This window comes from Suncus etruscus, chromosome 13 (assembly GCF_024139225.1).
Source record: "Suncus etruscus isolate mSunEtr1 chromosome 13, mSunEtr1.pri.cur, whole genome shotgun sequence".
NCBI lineage: Eukaryota > Metazoa > Chordata > Mammalia > Eulipotyphla > Soricidae > Suncus > Suncus etruscus.
In genome coordinates, this window is record NC_064860.1 from 17,822,437 (window position 1) to 17,844,373 (window position 21,937).

The 21,937-nt window shown below is 44.2% G+C and overlaps 2 protein-coding genes and 1 non-coding gene across 5 annotated transcripts in view; 1 reads left to right on the forward strand and 2 right to left on the reverse strand.

The window, feature by feature from the left end:
• The first annotated feature begins 6,821 nt into the window (after positions 1–6,821).
• On the forward strand, positions 6,822–12,771 carry PFN2 (profilin 2). 2 transcript variants are annotated; one of them, XM_049785372.1, is made up of 3 exons: positions 6,822–7,076; positions 9,200–9,392; positions 11,411–12,771. In XM_049785372.1, exons 1-3 carry the CDS (start codon positions 6,945–6,947, stop codon positions 11,506–11,508), a joined length of 423 nt encoding a protein of 140 aa, XP_049641329.1. In that variant the 5' UTR covers positions 6,822–6,944; the 3' UTR covers positions 11,509–12,771. The 2 variants fall into 2 exon arrangements, with proteins under 2 accessions (XP_049641329.1, XP_049641328.1); XM_049785371.1 differs by having other exon boundaries at positions 6,824–7,076; positions 11,084–12,771.
• A 2,786-nt stretch (positions 12,772–15,557) lies between these two features.
• The window catches only part of RNF13 (ring finger protein 13), a 98,987-nt gene continuing 92,607 nt past the window's right edge, over positions 15,558–21,937 (reverse strand). For both annotated transcript variants that reach the window (XM_049785347.1, XM_049785348.1), the window contains 2 exons: positions 17,230–17,310; positions 15,558–16,937 (listed from right to left, as the gene is read on the reverse strand). In XM_049785347.1, coding sequence (XP_049641304.1) covers positions 16,573–16,937; positions 17,230–17,310 — 446 coding nt within the window. In that variant the 3' untranslated portion in view covers positions 15,558–16,572. The remainder of the gene's footprint in view (positions 16,938–17,229; positions 17,311–21,937) is intronic.
• Positions 19,845–19,951, reverse strand: LOC126026742 (U6 spliceosomal RNA). The gene has a single exon (XR_007501963.1). It is a non-coding gene; the product is annotated as a U6 spliceosomal RNA (small nuclear RNA).

The following is a 21,937-nucleotide window of genomic DNA, read 5'->3' on the forward strand; positions in this document are numbered from 1 at the left end:
GGCATTTAGGAAGCTAATGTGAATTCTTGAAGTCTCTAGATACTATTTAAGGTATTACTGCAACAAAACCCATAGAGCCATTTATAGGGTATGACATGTTAGGGTTTTTTGTTTGTTTGTTTGTTTGAATTGATTGAGGCTCTGTGGTTTACAAACTGTTAATAATGGCTTCTTATGAACATAATTCCAAAGCACACTCATCACCAGTGTAACCCATCTCACTCTTCCTACGTCCCCAGCACCCTTCCTCTCAACCTCACTACAATTGTGTAGCTCAGTCATGCTTGCAGGAGAACAATCTATACCAAGCACTTTGTCAAATGCTTAACCAGTACAGAAACACAGCACAGGAGGGGGGAGAGAGAATGTTTAGGCACCTACATGAGGAAGGGAGATGTATGTTCTTGTTACCACAGGCATGGTTGCCCTCCACAAGCTGGCTGCTAAATGAGCTTCATCAAATGAGGAGCATAATATTCTCAACAGCACCAGAGTCAGGGGTAGACAATACAGGGCTAGTGAAATCACTTGAGCAAACAGCTCCCATCTCTCCTGCTCCACTCTCCTAGTACAGTCCCAAAGCGCCTGCCTCCACACTGCATTTAATACCATCCTGACAAAAAAAGAGAACAGGGTTAAGGGCCAAAGGCTTAACCCTTTGCTGGTTGAGCTGTACTTTCTAAAAAATATATATCTGGGGGCGGGGGGAGAAGCTGTCCATTGAGTATTTTCTGTTGGTTCTTCGGCAAGTAGATGAGATGATTAAAGAGCTGAAAGGAAATCTGGGGGCAGGGTGGAGGAGGCTGTTGGGACCACATCTAGCAGTGCTCAGGGTTTACTCCGGGCTCTGTGCTCAAGGATTATTCCTAGAGGTGCTTGGGGGGATTGTATATAATACTGGGAATTGAACTGGGATCAACCACATGCAAGACAAGGAGATTACATGCTTATCCTTCTATCATGGGCTACGTGATACCAATGATTTTTAATATATTTACATAATTCTGCAAAACCAATATGACAATTCCATTGTTGAACATTTCCACCAACCTCTGCCCAGTTCTAGTCCTTCCTACTACTCTCTGAGACCATCACTGAGTCTGGAGACATGGGTTTTTCTTCTCTGAAGAGTTATACTTGGTTATAAGATGCCGCTACTTCCTTCTGTGCTATGTCTCAACCTATCACTGAATAGGTTTGCCTGGCCTCTGCTGGACTCTCACTCACTCCTAAAAAGAAACTTCTGGAAGCATTTTAAAGTCAGAATATTTTGGTTTGAAAGCATTTAAATTGGACTTGCCACTTTAACCTCTTTGACCCCAAAATGAGTGCTTCTCTTAGCAAAAAGGAAGAGTAATTAGTGGGTAAGTTGAGTTGCCAAATTGTCCATGCCTATTAATTGGTCACACACTTTCTATTTTAATCCTTATTATACATTTTCTTAAAAATCTATCTATCTGGAGAGATAGTGTAGAGGTAAGGCATTTGCCTTGCATGCAGAAGGTCGGTGGTTCAAATCCCAGCATCCCATTTGGTCCCCGGAGCCTGCCAGGGGCAATTTCTGAGCATAGAGCCAGAAGTATCCCCTGAGCGCTGCAGGGTGTGACCCAAAAACAAAACAAAACAAAATTCTATCTATCCAGGAGCAATAGCACAGCGGTAAGGTGTTTGCCTTGCATATGGCTAACACAGGACAGACCCCAGTTTAAATTTTAGCATCCCATATGGTCTCCCGAGCCTGCTAGGAGTGACTGCTGAGCACAGAGCCGGGAGTAACTCCTGAGCACTGCCAGGTGTGAGCCAAAATAACAAAAAAATAACAACAACAAAACCTAAACAAACAAACAAAACCCCCAACTAACTATCCAGTTTTATGTCTTTAGAGTTCATCACCATATAAATTTTAAGTAAATTTCCTTTTGACTCTGGTATCTTGACTTATTAATGTTTTAATAAGAAAGACCAACTTCAAATACATCGATTTGAACAATTACATAGTCATCACAACAACAAATCGAAGACAAAAGGTTAAGATTATTGCATAAACCCTTTGCCAAACCATTGCCAACAAGTGTCCAAATAACTCACAAATGCATGGAAAAGATGTTCACCTTTAATGATCACTAGAAATATGCAAATATAACAATAATAAATGACAAATCAGAAAGAAAGGCAGGAAGAAAGAAGGAAAGAAAGGAGGAAAGAAGAAGAAAAGAAAGACTAGAAAGCCAGGGGCTGGAGCGACAGCACAGCGGTAGGGCATTTGCCTTGTGTGTAGCCAACCCCAAACAGATCCTGGTTCCATTCCAGGCATCCCATATGGTCCCCCGAGCATGCCAAGATCAATTTCTGGGCTCAGGAGTAACCCCTAAGCACCACTGGGTGTGACCCGAAAACCCAAAAAGTCAAAAACAAACTAGAAAGCCAGAGATAATACAGGACATAAAGCCTTTCACTTGCATGCAGTTGACCTCAGTTCCATTCCCAGCACCTCATAGGGTTCCCTGAGCACCACCAGGAATAATTCCTAAGCACAAAATCAGGAGTAAGTCCTTAACTTTGTGGGTATGTCCCCAAAACAAAAAAGTTTCTTTAACCATTTTGTAAATTTCTTGATTGATGTGATACTACTTTTATAATCAAAACAATTTTTATGATTTGTTTATTTACTTGGATAACTTTTGGTATTTTAAGGGGTCACATAGGCAGTCATGGGGGTTAGTTCCAGTTCTGTGTTTGAGGGGTGCTACTAGTGGTGTTTGGGTGGAACTTGCGATGTCAGGGATCAAATCTAGACTTCTTGCATGTAAAGCATGTGCTCTCTGGCCCTTAGAATGAAAACGTTTTGCTCAAAATAAAATATGAAAGTAAGCGCATTACATAATTGAGAGCCAGAATAGTCCCAATTAATTATTGCTTCTCCAGGGTTTTTATTGTCCATGCCATTGTTTATGAGACTGAATACATTTTAACAATTCCAATCTGTGTTTTGCCAAAATGCCTAACTTACTGATAAACTTAGTAGTGCAGGTAACTCAAGTCTAATATGTCTTTAAATCTGGCTGTTGGGCTGGAGCAAGAGTATACTTGCCTTGCACACAGCTGACCTGGGTTCAATCTCTGGTGGCCCAGACGGTGCTTTAGGACATTAGGAGTGAGCCGTGAGCACTGAACCAGGCATGAATCTTAAGCCCTGCTAGATGTGGCCCACAAACAGAATATAGAACCAAAAAATATAGTTATCCATATTTTTTTCCTAAATAATAAAGCAATCTTGGAAACAATGCATAAAATGTATTCCAAATGAAAGAAAATGAGATTACAGACTGTGACTAGCTCCATCTTCATAGATATTTGAATTAGCAAACAGCTAATTACTTTTGTTTTAATTTACACGAGGATGAATCCCAGCATTGCTGAGCCACACTCTCCTGCCCAGACTTACAAATTTTCTTTGCTTCTGTCCAGACACTGCAACTAAGGATTAGTTTCCTGGAGAAAAGCAAAAGATAAAAATTGCATTTTTATCTTTATTATTATTATTATTATTATTTTGCTGTTTTGTTTTTAGTTTATGGAGGCAATACCCAGCTGTGCTCAGGGCTTACTCTGGGCTCTGTGCTCAGGGATCATTCCTAATGATACTCAGGGGACCTTTGAGGTATCACAGATTGAATCATGGTCAGCACAAGTAAAAGAATTGCCCTACCCACTGTACTATTGCTCTGGCTCCAGATGGCAATTCTTTTTCTCATATTGATACTCCTTTGGAATTTATTCAAATTTCAATTCCTAAAACACAGTTCTGTTTATGCCTTTCAAAACATCTGCTTAGGATATTTGTTAATTAGAACAGATCATTGCAATAAATATAAAGTCAACCTCCTGTATTTATAGCTAGGAGGCTGATTCTCAAAGAAATAGACATAAGGAGGGCCGAGATAGCACAGTGGGTAAGCATTCACCTTTGGGCTAGTATAAGTAATCCCCATGGGTCCTATATGGTCCTCTGAACAACAGCGAGTGATTCCTTAGTGCAGGGGATGGGGTGTGTGTGTGGGGGAATAATAATAATAATAATAATAATAATAAAACCAAACCCAGATGTTGTATTTTTTCATCATACTGAAAAGAGGACCTGGAAAGATAGTACAGAAGTCAAGCTGCTAGCATCATCACATGTGACCAACCCTCCTGAGATCCCTGTCACTAAGTGTTTCCCTGCCTCCCCAAACAGAGCCAGATATGTCTCTTCCCGGCCAAAAAAAGGCACACAAAAATAGTGCTAAAAAGGAATCATAGACTTGCCTTGAATATACACCTAAAAGCCAAAACTATAAATCCAATCTGATATACAAAGTATATTTAGCATAATTTAAATTGTTTTTATATTTTGATAAGAGCACTTTTGTATGTGTGTGTTATGCAAGGGAAGGGTTCTATTGCTGAGCCATCTCCCCAACTAAAACGAACTGTCATTGCTGGAAACATTTGAGGAATTCTAAATTCCTGTTTTGCCTAGTAGATGTTTTTTAGAATCTTCTGAGATTTGAATGTCCAAAATATTTAGTTTGTTTAAAGACAACAATAAAACTAAGAATAGGTTAGTTATTTTCCATTTTGCTATTAAAGCAAGAAGAAAGTCTAGAGATAAAATATCTACAACGTCAAATAAATAATAAAACTCAATGTCAATACTTTGTTGGGAGGTGGGTATTCATTGCGATGCTCAGGCCTTATTCCTGGCTCTGCATTTAGGGATCACCCCTGGCAGGCTCAGGGATGATGAGTGGTATTAGGTAGGGATGAAAGTGGGGTCAGTGCAAGGCAGGCACCCTATCCACTGTACTATTTCTTCAGCTTTTCAGCTTTTTTAATACACTTTGAAGTATCATTTTATTACTTCTATTTTGGGAGGGGTCACACCCGGTGGCGCTCAGGGGTTACTCTTGGCTCTATGCTCAGAAATCGCTCCCGACAGGCTCGGGGGACCATATGGGATGCTGGGATTCGAACCACCATCCTTCTGCATGAAAGGCAAACGCCCTAACTCCATGCTATCTCTCCGGTCCCTTTATTACTTCTTTTTTTCTCATCACCTTTATTTACTGTTTAAATTCATTTAGTCCTAATATGCTAAGAGCACAACTCCCAAGTACACAGTTTGATGAAGTCTCACAGTTCAACTCTATGCATGTTACCTGAAGATGATAAGCCACTAAAATGGAAAAATCAAAGCCATCAACAATCATCGCTAAAAAAGCAGAGCTGTAAACAATGAGTAATTGTTACTAAAGTGGGAGGCACATATGCAAAAGCTGAACATTTCTGGCACACATTTTGCACCATCTAGGTATTATTCTTTATCATCAGAACACGGGGGGGGGGAATACATTGTTCTCAATCTGTTGGGTTCCCGACTTGAGGGGTTTCCCCCTTTCCATCCTCCTCTCCTGGCAAGCGCAGCTCATTACAAAACACACAGCAGAAAATGGCAAGGAACTTCAGAACCAATTAGATTACTTAGCAACGATTCCATCTTCCTTTCTGGGCAACCCCCATGGGACTCTCCAGTCACCAAGTTGAACCTTATGGGTAACCAAGAAGTTGGAAATCGAGTTTTCAGTCTCAGGGGCGCTTTGCCTTCCTTTCCTTTGACTGGCAGTGTGTGTGTGTGTGTGTGTGTGTGTGTGTGTGTGTGTGTGTTTCATTTAAAACTAAAATCACGGGGTGGGATGGTGTCAGGTAAGTGTGTGTTTTCATTTAAAACTGAAATCATGGGGTGCGATGGGGTATGATGGGGTCAGGTGTGTGTGTGTGTGTGTGTGTGTTTTCATTTAAAACTAAAATCATGGGTTGGGATGGGGTCAGGTAGGTGTGTGTGCGATGGTGTGTGTGTGTGTTTTCATTTAAAATTGAAATCATGGGTTGGGATGGGATCAGGTGTGTGTGTGTGTGTGTGTGTGTGTGTGTGTTGTGTGTTTCCATTTAAAACTGAAACCATGGGTTGGGATGGGTTGGGATGGGGTCAGGTGTGTGTGTGTGTGTGTGTGTGTGTGTGTGTGTTTCCATCTAAAACTGAAACCACGGGGTGGGGTGGGGTTCTCATCCGCCCATAGGCTAACTGGAGACGAGGCAGCTGAAACCTGCAGGCCGGGTCGCTCCAAATTCTGCAATTAACCCCCTGAAGAGCATAAAGATGCTCTTGATTCGTGCCGGCCACGACTCCTTTGATATTTCATTCCTGGCTACGTTCTGCATCTTGCATCTCCCGATGCAAGTCACTCTCCCCCAAAGAAGGACACCATCCCATCGCTTCCACGCATCCTTCATTTGGAGATTCACCCGGGGCTCCAGGGGATTCGAATATGTGCATTGGCAGGCGACGAGGCCACGGTGCAAGGCCATGCAGCGGGGTCCCACAAAACCCTCCCGGCCCTTCCCCAAAGGAGCCTGGCGCCTGGATCCCGCGGATGGCAGGGGCCAGAGAGTCACGAGGTGGTTGGTAGGAGTTTCCAGGCCGCGGTCCCGGGGACTCGGGGAGGGGGATCCCCGGGAGGACGGAGGGGAGGCTGCAGCACCGCCGCCGACAAAGAGCAGCGCGCGCGCCTTGCCTGGCATCGCCCGTGCAACGGACTCGGAGCGCGATCGGGGCGACGGGCCCGGGTCCGAGGCCCGCCGGGCACCCTCTCCGCCCTCCCTCCCTCCCTCCCGTGGCTCCGCGCCGCCCGTCCCGGGCAAGGGGGCGGTCGCTCGGTGCCTGCGCAGAGAGCAGCCGCGCGAGCCGCGCCGCCTCCATCCATCCACCCGCCCGCCTCCGCCCCGCGCCCGCGCGCGTCCCGCCTTCCCCCGCGCCGCCGCCGCCGCCGCTGCCGCCGCTGCCGCTGCCTCTCCTCCGTCCCCGTCCCCGTCCCGTCCCGTCCCGCTGCAGTGCGAAGCCGAAGATGGCCGGCTGGCAGAGCTACGTGGACAACCTGATGTGCGATGGCTGCTGCCAGGAGGCCGCCATCGTGGGCTACTGCGACGCCAAATACGTGTGGGCCGCCACGGCCGGGGGCGTCTTCCAGAGCATCACGGTGAGCCGGCCGGGCGGTGGGCGAGGCCGGGATGCCGGGTTGCATCTTCATCTGCATGCATTGCACCTCAACCCTGGCCGGCATGCATGCCTTGCTCCCAGGGCTGGCCGGCTCCAGGGCCTCCGGGCCTCCCAGTCCCCGGGTCGGCAACGCACTCGGTGCAAGGGCTTGCTTGCTCGCGCGTAACGGGGAGCCCTAGCCAGCCAGCCAGCCGCGATCGGGCTTTGGGATGGGCATGAGGAATGGGGGGACTGCTTCGTGTTCCCCAATTTTATTTTATTTTTTGAAATTTAATGCTCCAAGATGGCGAACTGCCATTGATTTCTCTCTCTCTTTACCCCCCCTCTGGATGCCGCCCCTGGAAGGCATCGATCCCCGTTATCCCCAATGACGCAACCTGGCGCGCGCCCCGCTCCTGGGCTGCTTTCCGCGCTGGTCCCCAATGGGGCCCTTCCCGGGGCGACCCTGCCGGTGCGTTTTGCGTTTGCTTTGCGGGCTGCCCTGCTCGGCTCTATGGCTGGCTGGCTGCCTGGTGCCCGGGGACCCCCTCCCCCTTTTTTTTTTTTTGCCACCTGGAGCCCGCGAGTGGGGTTGGGAAAGGGTGTCGCCGGTTGCCACGAGCCCACCCAGGCTCTGCTGTATTGTTTGGCCTTGGTCCCTAGACTGGCCTCTTGCAGGAATTGTGTGAAATGCAATGCCGGCCTTCTCTCTCTCTCTCTCTCTCTCTCTCTCTCTCTCTCTCTCTCTCTCTCTCTCTCTCTCTCTCTCTCTCTCCTCTCTCTCTCTCTCTCTCTCTCTCTCTCCCTCCTCTCTCTCTTCTCTCTTCTCTCTCTCTCTCTCTCCCTCCTCTCTTCTCTCTCCCTCCCTCCTCTCTCTCTTCTCTCTTTCTCTCTCTCCTCTCTCCTCTCTCTCTCTCCTCTCTCTCTTTCTCTCTCTCTCTCCCTCCCCTCTCCCTCTGCAGCCCCCCGCCCCGCTCGCCTCCCCATAGCAACGCCCGCAATTGGGGCCTCCCCGGGCGCTGCAAGCTCTGGGCTTCCTTTGATGACTTGAGCCAAGGCTTAAGTGTGCGGGGCCCGGGGTGCATGCAACCCACCCGGCCTTGAGCCCTGAGTTCGGCTTCCTAGGGCTGCGATTCCCCCCCCCCCCCAAAAAAAAAAAACAATGGGCATCTGGTGACAACTTTCCCCTCCCGCACCGCAACGCAACGCACCGCCCCGCAGTCCTTGCGCCTTTGTGTGCGAGTTCGCACCGCCTGGCCGGGCAGATTGCGGGAGTGAGGGCGCTGGGGGAAGGCTGGGCCTGCTATGACTCTGCAGTTCTGATGGGGGCGACGCCTTCCTCCTTATTCATGGAATATGTTCCGATGCACGTTTTCTTCTTTCCGGTGCGGCGCCCACCTCGGTGCGGTGCGTTGCGTTGCGTTTCCCTCCATCTTTTTCTCCCCCTGGCCCACAGTTGCCCTGTACCTCTTGAGGTCTGAGGTCCATGGAGGGAGAGGGCCTTAGGGACAGGGCAGAGGTGGAGTGTGGGGGGGGGGGGGTCCTGGCTGGAAAGCCTTGAAGAGAGAAATGGAATCTGGAGAGGCTTCGAGTCGTGGACATTCGAGGTCGAGCCTTGGAGGTGCCACCGTTATGCGCTCTGGTGTGCCAAGCTGGGAATAAGGAGACTTTGGTGTCACTTAAAATCTGCCGTGCCGTGACCTAGTGTGACCGACTAGGAGAGTCCCGCAGTTGTTGGAAGAGTTTGTAGGTAGAATCTTGAGCACCACCTGACTTGAGGCTGTTTATAAATAACTCTTGTTGCAGCTTGGGTCCTATCCACTACTATTTGGAGAGATTGTTGCCAGGGACTGTTTAGTTAGCTGGTTGAGTTTACTTAGATAACTAAGAAATCCTCTTAACCCACCCGAAATCTCCCCCCTGACTCTGCTGGAGTAGTAGTAGTAGTTAATGATATAGGAAAAAAAGGGCACTTGGCTTGACCTTAGTGAACTGGAGAGAGAGGTCTCCCAAGAGGTCATACGAAGTTGGCACCTAAGCGAGCTTAGCGCAAAAGGAATTAACTGTGACTTCCTGGTGGTTTCCCTCCCCCCCCCCCTTTTCTTTTATTTTGGTGCCACACAGCCCGTAGAAATAGATATGATTGTCGGGAAAGACCGGGAAGGCTTCTTTACCAACGGTTTGACTCTTGGGGCGAAGAAGTGCTCGGTGATCAGAGACAGTCTCTATGTGGACGGTGACTGCACAATGGACATCCGGACAAAGAGTCAAGGTGGGGAACCCACATACAACGTGGCCGTCGGCAGAGCTGGTAGAGGTAAGCCTGAGCTCTTTCAGCTCCCAGTTGCACGCTGGTGCGACTTCTGAAGCGGTATTTTTTTTAACAGTGCATAAAAGTGTTAGTCCATAATGGCTATTAAGGTGGTTTTTGTGAACTCCCCAGCACTGAAGGGAAGAGATTCGTGAACATCAGATTCTTGAAACTATAGCAGCTGGCTCCACTATAAACTAGCATATTCACATCAATGCCTCGTTTTCCGATTTCTTAAACTCAAAACTTGCCTCTTCAACTGCTTGGCAAGTCCATTGACCATTTACCGCCTGGTAAAATGGTTCTAATTGGCTGGAAAATTATTCTTCCAAGTCTTTGGACGCTGAAATTGTAATCATTAAGAAAAAAATTTAACATTTGCTCATTTTTAAATGTAGATACTTTGCCAGGGAAGAGAGAAATAATTAAAGATTTTGGAGTCAGTCTGTTTAAAAAGACATCATCTAAATTAGATTTTATTTACTTGGTCAGAAAGTCTGGTGTTTTCGTGTTATCAGTAATGCAGAAATTTTTACCAGACTGAAATCTTGGTTTTTCTAAAGAAACTTTCAAAACTATGTTCATTAATATATTCAATTGATTTTCAGGTTTATTTATTTTTGTTTTGTTGTGGGACCACACGTAGCTGTTCTAAGGGATCATTCCTGGCAGGGCGGGGGATCACATGTTCCAGGTGTCTAACCCAGGGCAAGGCAAGCATACTGTAACCCGCTGTGCTCCAGCCCCAATTTTCAGATAGACTTAAATATGCTAATCCATGTAAATGCAAGAGGCCTCCTTTAGCAGACACATCTAACTGGAAAGTGGATCTAGTAAGTGAAAGATCCTGAAGCTATTCCGTTGTATTTGGCTGTGACCCTACCAAAGCCCCTGAAATCTTGGGGTGTGGAAGGGCATCATTTCGATTGGGAAATCAGTAGAAAGAAGAGTAGACAGGAATCCCTCAGAACATAGTTGAGTGCAGGTTAAAGAGCATCAACTATGTGACATCCCACTAGGCCCTGCATTCCCTTCTGCACTACTGACATCTAGTGGCAGCGACGAGAAATTTGACAACCACAGAAAGACAAAGTAGACCAGGTAGGTAGACCTTTGAAGAAGCAATAACTCAGAAGCAAACCTAATACAGTGAGTTTATCAGTAAACACAGGCCTTAATTATTTTTTGTCTTTCAAACACAGGCCTTAAGTATTAACTCATCTTTTTCTGAATGGCACTGAAAGTGCTCTTTAAAATATGGTATTGAAAAAAAATCTGGTATTGGTTTTCTTCTGGAAGTAATAAACACATTTTACAGCTCATTGGTAAGACACAATGGTTTTCACTTAATCAAGCATGCCAGATTTAGGGATGTATTCTTAATACAAAACATTTTTCAAGTCTATATTTTAGGAACCAATCTGTGGTTGATTGTGTTGATTCTCTCCCCTTCCCCCTAAATTTGGTGTCAAGATGGTTTACAGGGTAGCTGCATTGATTGTCTATGCAGTTAATGGTTGTTTTCAGTACGTTACTACTTTGAAAATTCTTTTTGGAGACTTGGTTGAGTTCAGTGCTTGGCAGTTCACAGAAAACTAACTTAATGTTAACGTATTAATCGGGGTCTGTCTGCTAAAACTTATGTGACTTTCTTGATTAACCCTTCTTTTGAAACACTTTTCTTCTTTCTCTTTCAGTCTTGGTCTTTGTAATGGGAAAAGAAGGGGTCCATGGAGGCGGATTGAATAAGAAGGCATACTCAATGGCAAAATACTTGAGAGACTCTGGGTTCTAGCTGCTAGGCAGACTGTTAAGTATTAGGGGGAAAAAAATTGCTCTTAAACTTTCCTAGCTGTAAGCTTGAGTCTTAATTCTGGAAATTTTATCAGCAATGCAGGGTGATGGGGTCTGCCCCTGTGTCTCCTTTGTATCCGTCTGTTGGTGGGGAAAGGTGTCTTTCTTTCTGCCCCCTCCCCCTTTAAATAATTCTGTTCACTTTTGTTTTGTTTCCTTGTGTACTCCAGCATTGGTTATAGTCATGGGAAAGGAAGGTGTCCACGGAGGCACACTTAACAAGAAAGCATATGAACTCGCTTTATACCTGAGGAGGTCTGATGTGTAAAGCAGCCTCTCCCCATCTACCTAGCAACTGTCTTCATCACCGCCCCAATTCTGGCCACAGTGCTACCAGATAGAGATGGTAGATCATCTTTCTTTACCTATTTTCTAATGTCACCGCTCCCGTTCTGTGTGCCCAAATGGACCATTTGTATGTCAATCACTGTATGTAACCAACCCTTATCTGGCAACATAATTGCAGCACAATAATGATTTGCATGATTACCTTGAAATTTGGGGGGGGAGGGGGCATGCCAAGTTGGGCATCACTTTGTCTTAGCAATTAACGGGATATTGATTACTAAAATAAGTTCATCTTAAGCAAGGTGCCGGTTGTACAATCTCTAATTTGATCAGTGTCTTTGCAGCACTTAGCTCCCTGTCTTCCTTTGGTAGCACCTGGTGGGAGGAAATCCGTGCATGCATCTTTCCTTCACTTCTCTCCTCCCGCCCTCCTCAGCGCAGAAGCTGTGCCCTTTGCTTCCATCTTCCTCATGCAGCGCCTGGTTTATTAGCCAGTTCATTTCCCTCCTGTTGAGCTATTGAGAACGGCAGCAGTTTGCTTCTAGTATTGTCGTTGCACTTGAGACAAACTTTCTCAGAGTCTGGCGGAGTGAGTGCAACCACAAAACCAGAGCAAAAGGCACCCGCCCCCTCACCCCCTACCCCTGACAGTGACGCAGACCACCGATCTAAGTCCCGGGGACATTCCATCGTCGCAATAGCTCTTTTTATTTATTTTTTTTTTTTGTTCCTGTCCTTTCCTTTGCAAACCAGCTCTGTTCTTTAGTCAAATTGTAAAAGGCTGCCATTATGGATATTAGGTATCCCAACATAACCATCTGGAGTGTGTCCAATTTGTTCTTCATAGGACCAATTTTTATTTGCAGCTTGAGTTTTTATATGAAGTTGCATTATTGTGGACTTGGCTGTCTTGTGATCTTTTTCTCCATATGTATTCGGTGCCATAATATTGTTGAAATGAACTGTTGCTATTGTGAGAAGGATTTTAACTGACCTATTCAAGGTTTCTGTCAAATGGCACTTCTTTAGAGACATTCTAGTATTTGCTTCTATTGTTTGGGCCTTGTGGATAATGTACAGATTTAAAAACAAATCTTGTTGCTGATTTGTCCATTTCTTTCCCTGCACTTTGTTACATCTGGGATACAGTCTAACTCATCTGATTTAATATGCATTTAAAAAAATGCCATAACTATTAAACACCTTGTTTACAGACAGATGAAATAAATTTATTCCAACCAAATATTCTAGACTCCTGTTGTTTATGTGAACTGAACCACTGGTTACACTTTTGTTTTTGACACTGGGGATAGGCCCATGTCCACTACACCATTGTACTATGAAATCTCAGACTCCAGCTGACGACCTACTCCATTTCATATAGTATAGTCAATGAGTGCCTGGGGATTTCTTGGTAATGGGGTTAAATCTACTAAAAATGGCTTTTGGTCATGTCATCTTCATCTGCAGGCTTTTTGAGAAGACATTCAATTTATCCACTATAAAACCACTAATGTCCTTATTGCTGGGTGTAGATAGACAGTATCGTTGGAAGAAGGGCTTCTGCTATCACATCTGCAGGGTGGAATTGTGACTTCTGTACACCTCCTGGAGGCTGTGTGCAGACAAATCAGTCAGCAGGACTCTCATGCATACCTGCTTCCAGAGCGGGAAGATAATGGGAGGGTGCCATTGTAGTGCCTTGCTTTAAAGTGATATGTTTTCTGTGGTCTTAGCATGGTCAGATTTGGGTCAGGAATGTGGCTCGGGATGTCTGAGGTCCTGGGTTCAGTGCCCAGCATTTTTATCCCCAAGACCTCAAAATCCCTGAACTGTACTGACACTCAAATTTTGTTAAAAGGTGGATGGAGCTAAGTGAATTATATGGAACTGGTGGTAAACTGAGGCTCTGGATCTCCTCCCACCCTGGAATTAAAGATTTCATAAGCCCAGGTGTCCCTTTAATAGCGGCCTGGTTAGTCAGAATTGTTTTAAAAGGCCTTTTGGTGACTTTTGAGATACATCACGTTAGGGCAGTGGTTTTCAGCTGGTCCCAGTCCAATCTAAGTCGGCTGGGTTAGTAAGTAAGAAATTTCTTACTCATAACAATTTTTTTCCTCTGCAAAAGAATCCTGAATTTGATCATCCTGGTATGTAAAAGAAAGGTAGAAAAGTTATACTTCAGCACTTGGAATACTTTGCCCAAAGTATTTACACACAATTGTTTAGTTGGGTATCATTTTATCTTAGCAATAGTAGAGAAAGGCACTGATTGTAAATAGAATTTTTTAAACTTTACTTATTGACCAATTGATTGTTTTGGGGTCACAAACTGCGGTGCTCAGGGGCTACTCCTGGCTCTGCATTCAGAAATTGCCCCTGGCAGGCTGGGGGACCATATGGGATGCCAGGAATCGAACTGGGTCCCTACAGGGTCAACCACATGCAAGGCAAATGCCCTATCGTTGTGCTATCTCTCTGGCCCGTCAATAGAATTTGAACTTGATCATATCACCCACAGTTGCGTTAGGATGCGTGAAATTCTATACAAGGTTTGTCTTTTAGAAATATAATCCAAAGAAACAGCTTATAAAAACCCATACACCAGAATGTCTGTCTCCTGCATTACTTTGTAATTGGTAAGCTTGAAAAACTACAAGATTTAACTTTAATGGTTAATGGATCGAATGATTCTATAGCTGAAGACTTGGGAGATTGTAGATGTTAAATAAACATGTATTTGTAGAGTCAACAGAAAATAAATTAATCTCTGGGATGTCTGAAGGCAACTGTTACTTTCCTAATTAGAAAATTGGCTGGACCAATAACAATCCTAATTATTTCGTAGAGTCACTTTGTAAAGGAAGTAAGTTACTTTATTTTGTTTTGTTATTTGACAGTAGTTTGGTATTTCAAAAAATTTTTTTTGCCTCAGGAAAACTCAAAAGGGCCAGAGAGATAGCATGGAGGTAGGACATTTTTGCCTTGCATATAGAAGGATGGTCCCATAGGGTCTCCTGAGCCTGCCAGGAGCAATTTTTGAGCGTAGAGCCAGGAGTAACCCCTGAGCGCTGCCGGGTGTGACCCAAACAAAACAAAACAAAACAAAACAAATTCAAAAGAACCAAGTCCTTGATATGAATTGTTGATTAGGAGTTTAGCACTCAGAGGCTATGTCTTTGTGACTAAACTTTTCCCATTTAAATATTGTATTAAGTATGATTTTTTAATTTGTATAAAAATGGTTACTTGTGCAGTTATATATATATATATATATATATATATGCCAAGTACTGAACTCTATTTCACCTTCGTAACCTATTTGTTAAATGAAATTATACAACTAAATAAACATTCTTGTGGTAACACTGGGGCCAGCAAGGATGTCAGATTTCCAAAGCTTTGCTTCATTATCACAGTAAATATTCTGTTTTTTAAGCTCTTATTTTATTTTCACAAAGGCACAAAGTGGAAAATACTATTTTTAAATTATTTCTGGAATTGTTCAGAAAGTGAAATTTCTTTGTTTTTGGTTTTTGTGCCACACCCATTGTCACTCGGTTTACTCCTGGCTCTGCACTCCTGGCAGGCTCAGAAGTACCACATGGGATACTGGGGATTGAATTGGGTCCGTCCTGGGTCAGTTGTATGCAAGGCAAATGCCCTACTGCTGTGCTACCATTCTGGCCCCAGAAAGTGAAATTTCATTAGCATTGAAATTTTTTTTCTCTATCAAAAAGCTCATCTAGTGTACTTAAATGCTAAAATATTTTTGCTCCTTTTTCATTTTACATGATTAATACAAATAACAAGTGACTCCATCCATTGATGGTTGTATGTAGCAGTTGACTCTAAGGATGTACCATTGCTTGAACAGGGTCCAAGTGTACATTGCTGGTAGAATGAGTCATTTTTTAGGGTCACCTGAGCACTGGTGAGCTGTTGGTGACTTCAGCTCACAAAATTCTAAGGTGATCATTTCAGTCTATACCTGTATTTTGTAGATACAGAGAAAGCGAAAATAAATGATTTTGCTGGTTCTTAAAGTGGAAAATTGTATTTATTAACATTCAAACTCCCTTCTTACGAGCCATATAAAAACTCTTAGCATTTTTGATTATACACTACATTTTCTACATAGTTACAATGATGTATAATATAATTTAGCTTTCCATAATACATGTTTAAATACATTAGTTCTGAAACATAGCACTTATTTTGAAATCCAATGTGTGAACAAATCTCCTTTGTACATAGTTTAGCAGGGCTAGTATGCATTAGATGCTCTTTATTAAGAGGTATATGATCTGAATATTAGCAGTTGCTGAAGTTTGGTATTTTCATACAGCAGTTGCTTTTGCTTTGATCACAACACAAAACCCTTAATACTGAAATTCATTAAGTCTAGAGATAATAACTGATGAATCAAATTCAGATAGAACACTAATATTAAAAAACATTAATAAAATAAAAAAAAAACCAACCTTGATATCTGCACTGGTACAGATCATTTCTATCAGGAGAAAAAGGCTGCTTACGAAGGTAAGGGAAGAAGGCAGCTCTGGGTTTGGCCTGACAGAAGAGAACACTTCCAGTTAGCTCGTGTGTCTCCTGGTGGCAGTGCAGACTCCACCCGGGCAACCCGCCTTGATGGGCATGATGGGAGTGGGCTCAGCTCATGCTCAGGGTGGCCACAGCGTTGACAGGCTGACTCACACAGGACACTTGCGTACTGTGCTCTCAGTCTTAAAAGCAAGCTATTCTGAGACGTTCCTTTTACAAAACGTTTTGGCTATTATTTCATTCCAAGAGAAGTTAAGAGTTGGTACTGGACCACCAGCACCCATTTATTATTAGTTGCTAGTGCAAAGAAGCACGACCCTAGCAGAGAAATGCCAGATTCAGAAAGGACTTCAGTAATCCGATTACACTGTAGAATGCTAACAGTTATTTCTATCGAAATCTCTGAAGGGAGTCAAAACAAAACAAAACAAAAGAAAATCAGAATATATATCTAGGTAAGCACACAACCGCTCTCGGAAGGTCACACGGTGTTAGCGACACTGTAGTCCCTGTCACAGTTAGGCTGCAGCTGGACCACAACGCTGTGTTCGTTCACTTCATTTTCGGCCTCGCTGCTGTCACTGTCTTCGTTGTCCTCATCCTCATAGTCCGAAGATTCTGTCATGTTGTGGTGTGAGTGGGATTCTGACAAAGCCCCAAATGACTGGGTACTGGCAGATGCCACAGGTCTTAGGAGAGGGGTATTTTCAGACACCTCATTTTCTTCCTGGCTGCTCTCTGTGTCTGAGTCGGAATCTCCCTGGGAAGGAACTACTTTCTGCTTGCAGACGGGACAGGTCTTTTTCGTTTTAGTTAGCCAAGGGTCTACACACTTGCAGTGGTATGCTGTCAAAACAAAATGTGTAGAAGTTAGTGGCCCGTGGCTGACGACATGATCCGTAATTCCTTTGCCACCTTATTATTCATGTTCTCTGATCTATAAGCATCTGGTGGGGGGGGGGGGGCAAGAGAAGAAAAAAACGATGCATCTATCTCCACCCTTTATTGGTAACACTGATTGGCAGAGGGCCTGTCTCAGGCCGTGCTAATAACTGTTTTCTCTTTCCCTCTTGAATACTGAGCTCTCAGTACAGATTATTCTAGATGTAAATACAAAGTACCATGCAATTATCCATACCATGGGAACAGGGAAGGATTCTCAGTTTGTCTCCATCCTCGTATTCATCCAAACAAATGGCACAGACATCATATTCATCTCCTATGACAAAAAAAAAAAATACCATAACAGTAGATAAAAAATTGAAAGATGAAGGGGAAAGTATTCAATTTGCAAATGCTTTAAGAACTTGGGTGTGTGTGTGGGGGGGTGTGCACGTGCACATGCATGCTCTGGGGTCACTTCTGGCTCTGCACTCAGGAATTACTACTGGTGGACTTGGGTGACCATACTCCTAGTGGTTTTCATGACCATACGGGATGCTGGGGATCAAACCCTCGTCTGCTGCATGGAAGGCAAGTGCCCTATCCACTGTTATTGCTCCATCCCCTTCCTCCTTTTTTTTTTTTTTTTGGTTTTTGGGTCATACTTGTCAGTGCTCAGGGGTTACTCCTGGCTCTATGCTCAGAAATCGCTCCCGGCAGGCACGGGGGACCATTTGGGATGCCGGCATTTGAACCAATGACCTTCTGCATGAAAGGCCTTACCTCCATGCTATCTCTCTGGCCCCTCCTTCCTCCATTTTTTAAAAATTGCTGGTTAAATATCCTTAAATGCTTTGACTTGTCAGATTAAGGAGCACTTTCAAATTTAGGATTTTTTTTTTCAAATTTAGTAATTGAATTTAGGAACCATATAATAACCTAAAATAAGAAAAATGGGTATGAATGTGTTTACCCTCTTGATTACCTTTGCAAAAGATTCTTTTTTAAGAAGAGTAATTCTGTTCATTTGTATGTAACTTCAACTAATAGTTTTTAAAAATTTATGCTGAAGATCAAAGTTTCACTTCATATTTCTTCAAGTCTCTAGTCCTAAAATAAACTGGAGGGCTGAGCCTAATGTAGGGAGCTTGCTTTTGCACATGGCAGATCTGGATTTGATCCCTAGAACCCTATATGGTCACGAGAATAACAGGAGTTATCCCTGAGCACAGAACGAAGAGGGGTCCCTGAGCATAGCTGGTATGGCCCCCAAACAAAAATATATCAAACGGAAAGATTCTATATATGATTAAAAATGCATTGGGTAAGGGTGGTAGGGTCAAGGAGGTGACTCAATCCTGGAGCACAGCTATGCATGCAGACACCCTTATTTGATCCTGGTATTAGGTTGTCTCCAAAGCACTGCTGGTATGGCCCCCAAGACAACAGAATGAACATTTGGAGACATCAGAGAGTACACATCAACACATTTGGAGACATAATGAGTTTCAGACCTTAGTTTGAGCTTTTACCAGTTCATTGCAACTGGTCAGTGACTTAGACTTTGCCATCCTGGTCTTTGATCTGGAAAAGATGCTATCTTCTTGTCTGGACTATGAGATGGAGAGAGTAAGCCCAGGGCCTGGCATGCCGTGTTGATTAGTAATGTCACTGCACTGCCCTCTTCATTTCTGATGACTGAACTAACCTTCCAGTCATTCGTGCTTTCACTCAGCATGGCATTAATACATTAACTTCACCATGGACCACTGGTGGCTCAAAATGGAATGCGACTTAACAAAAATTGCAACTTTGATGTCCACTGCTGTGTTTATACGTCAAGCCACTCAGTAGTGGCTTAGGACACCACTGTGATGAGTCTCAACATGGTGCTGACGCTAAACACATGTTAGGGGAAAAAAACTAGTTAGCACCTCCATGGGGCCGGGAGGCAGGTGAACGGACATGCCGATGGACCATCACAACATCCTAACACCCCCTTTCACATGTGGCAGCTATTTAAAACAGCGCATGCAGAAACACTCCTAAATAGAGGAGTTTTTTATGAAAAATGACTCATTTTTGTTCATTATGCTGAGTTTCATTAAAATACTACCACCTATCAAGTCAGTTCTGTAACAAATATAAGGTTCTGTGTGAAGAATTTGCTGAGACTAATTATATATGCATCTCAAACTATTAAAAGCATAAAGGACTAACATATCTATAATTATCCGTAATTACACAGTTGCTTCATTTGCATGGACTTTGAAGATAGTCTTAATAGATAAAGCAACTCAGTCACGATTGATTTCTCAGACATCTCAAAATTGGTGTCATGACATTGTGAAAGGTCCATTAGTAATAGGCTTCAAAAGGATTGGGACTTGGCTGGCTCTTGGCATCATTTTACCCAGACGGACAGATATAGACTGGTCATCCCCTCCATGTGAGGCTAAGCAACCAGCAAAGTCTTTCCCAATGCAAGAACATCAGCAGGAACCTTGGCTTCAAGTCACAAGACTGGTGGCTCTAGAAGCTGGAGAAGACTGGAAAAGGCTTCTCCCTTAGATATCCTTTTAGAAAAGAATGAAGCTCCACTGAGTACTCCTTCTCCCAGGAGGCCCCCATCAAATTTCTGAGGTGATATTTTCTTTTTTCTTGTTGTTGTTGTTGTTGTTGTTGTTGTTTTGGTTTTTGGGCCAAACTGGCAGCACTCAAGGATTACTCCTGGCTCTGTGCTCAGAAATCCTGGCAGGCTCAGGAAACCATATGGGATGCCAGGGAACTAACCGGGGTTGGCAGCATGCAAGGCAAATGCCCTACCAAGTGCTATCACTCTGGCCCGTAAATGTGTATTATTATTTTTTTTTAAATATGGAATGCTTCACGAATTTGCGTGTCATCCTTGCGCAGGGGCGATGCTAATCTTCTCTATAGCGCTCCAATTTTAGCATATGTGCTGCCGAAGCGAGCACAAATGTGTATTATTTTAAGCCACCAACTGCGTGCTTGTTTTAGCCATAGGCCTGAATGAATATGTGAACTGAGCTTTCTGCCAGTCTTTGGAGTCACTCTATAGTTTCTCCATATTTGAGTGGCCCTGTTTTTTTAGCCACAGAACTTAAGAAGTAAAGTCGTTTGTGGTGGTGAAGTAGTCTGGGCCTAGTAGCTGTGTTAAGTGCACGTCAGAATGGTGGCACCATCTTAGGCAGCCTTGTTCAAGACACTTCACACATCAGTCTCAGTTTCCTCAAAGAATGAATGTGGAGGAGTGACATAGTACGTATCGGGCACTTCTGATGCTCTCTAACCAGCCTCCACTTAGCCAAGTAGCCCACTGACCTGAGCTGCATGCAGAGTCATTCACTGACCATCAGGCCTGCTGTATGCTCGCAGAGTCAGCAATGGTCCCTGAACAGGAAGGTTGTACACATGGTGATTAAGTGATTGAATGAAATATTCAGCAGTCCTTGATCTGAGTGTAGACACCATCTGGTGGCTCTGAAAGCTAGGCCAACTAGGAACATTTAATACAATGCTGCTCCTTTCCCAGCCACACTGGGATGGAGGGCAGGTCAGGTGTGGGATTAAGAGATTGAACAAACTCAGAGAGTAGTAAAAAGCAGGTGGTGTGAGCTGGAAGCTGAAAATGGTAAGAAACACATCACTCACCACAACTGGGGCAGTCCACAGTCTTGCTGGAGACCGCTCCAATATCAGGCCGTTGGAGCAGGTTTTATATTAATCCTCAAATTCAAGATATATATGAGGAGAATGCCGGGGGCTCAGCCTTGGCTCCAGCTTCCCAGTACTATGCTCAGACAATGCCAGCAGCAGTGCTGAGTGCTGGGTGGTATGGGAACTGATGTGGAGATCAGTCTCGGGACCCTGTGCTCTGGCCCCCTCAGCAGTCTCAAGTCCCAAAATAATTATGTATTGTTTAGTAATTTGTACTCAAAAACTTTTTTTCCTCCAAAAGCCAGTTTATTCCCTGGCAGAAAAGGGATAATAAATGCCTCTAGCACATAGTTTAACTCTCAGAGGTACTGAGATGAGAGGGGAGGAATCAGGGCCCATAGGTGTGATGATGACCTCTCTGGGAGCCTTCATCTATCACTGAGCTGAGAAAGGCATCTAGACACAATGAACTAGGCCCCTGCCTGCCCTCCCTGGATGCCAGCAGCAACCTCTCAGCTCCCTTCTATTCCTTATCATGGAGTATTCCTCCCAAAGAGTCAGGGTGAAATCAATCAATCTCTCTCTCTCTCTCTCTCTCTCTCTCTCTCTCTCTCTCTCTCTCTCTCTCTCTCTCTCTCTCTCTCTCTCTCTCTCTCTCACACACACACACACACACACACACACACACACACACACACACACACACACACACACCCTTTTGTCCTCTCTGCCTTACGGTGTTCATAAAGACAAAATGTAGGTGAGGACCTGAATGCAGCCAAGAAATAAAATGTTGGACATAAACTGGGATACAGAAAGGGGTATTGTGGGAAGGAGAGTAAGTACAACAGTAAAGCCGTTGCCTTCCTGGCCCTGGCCCTTGTTTGAAACTCTGACACTATTTATAGTCCCCAAGTACTGCCAAGGATCTCTAGTGAGCACAGAGCTAGGAATGGCCTCCAAACATATAGCAGGGTGTGGCCTAATCGCCCACCAAAGAGGGAGCACTGTTTCTAGAGATGAGTCATCTATAATGCACATAGCTTAGTGGATTATGAAACTAGAACTGGTCACAGGGCCACCAAAATCAATCAGAATGTCTCATCAAAATAGAAAGTAAGAGGGAGGGAACATTCAGAGCTATATCAAACTTGTTGGAATTTACTGCATTTATGTGTGTGTTTGGGGGGGAGGTACAACCTACCCTGGAAGGGGTCACAAGCTTCAAAGTGAGAATTTCATGCACGAAATCCTCTAGTCCTCACTTTGCCAATATACAATGA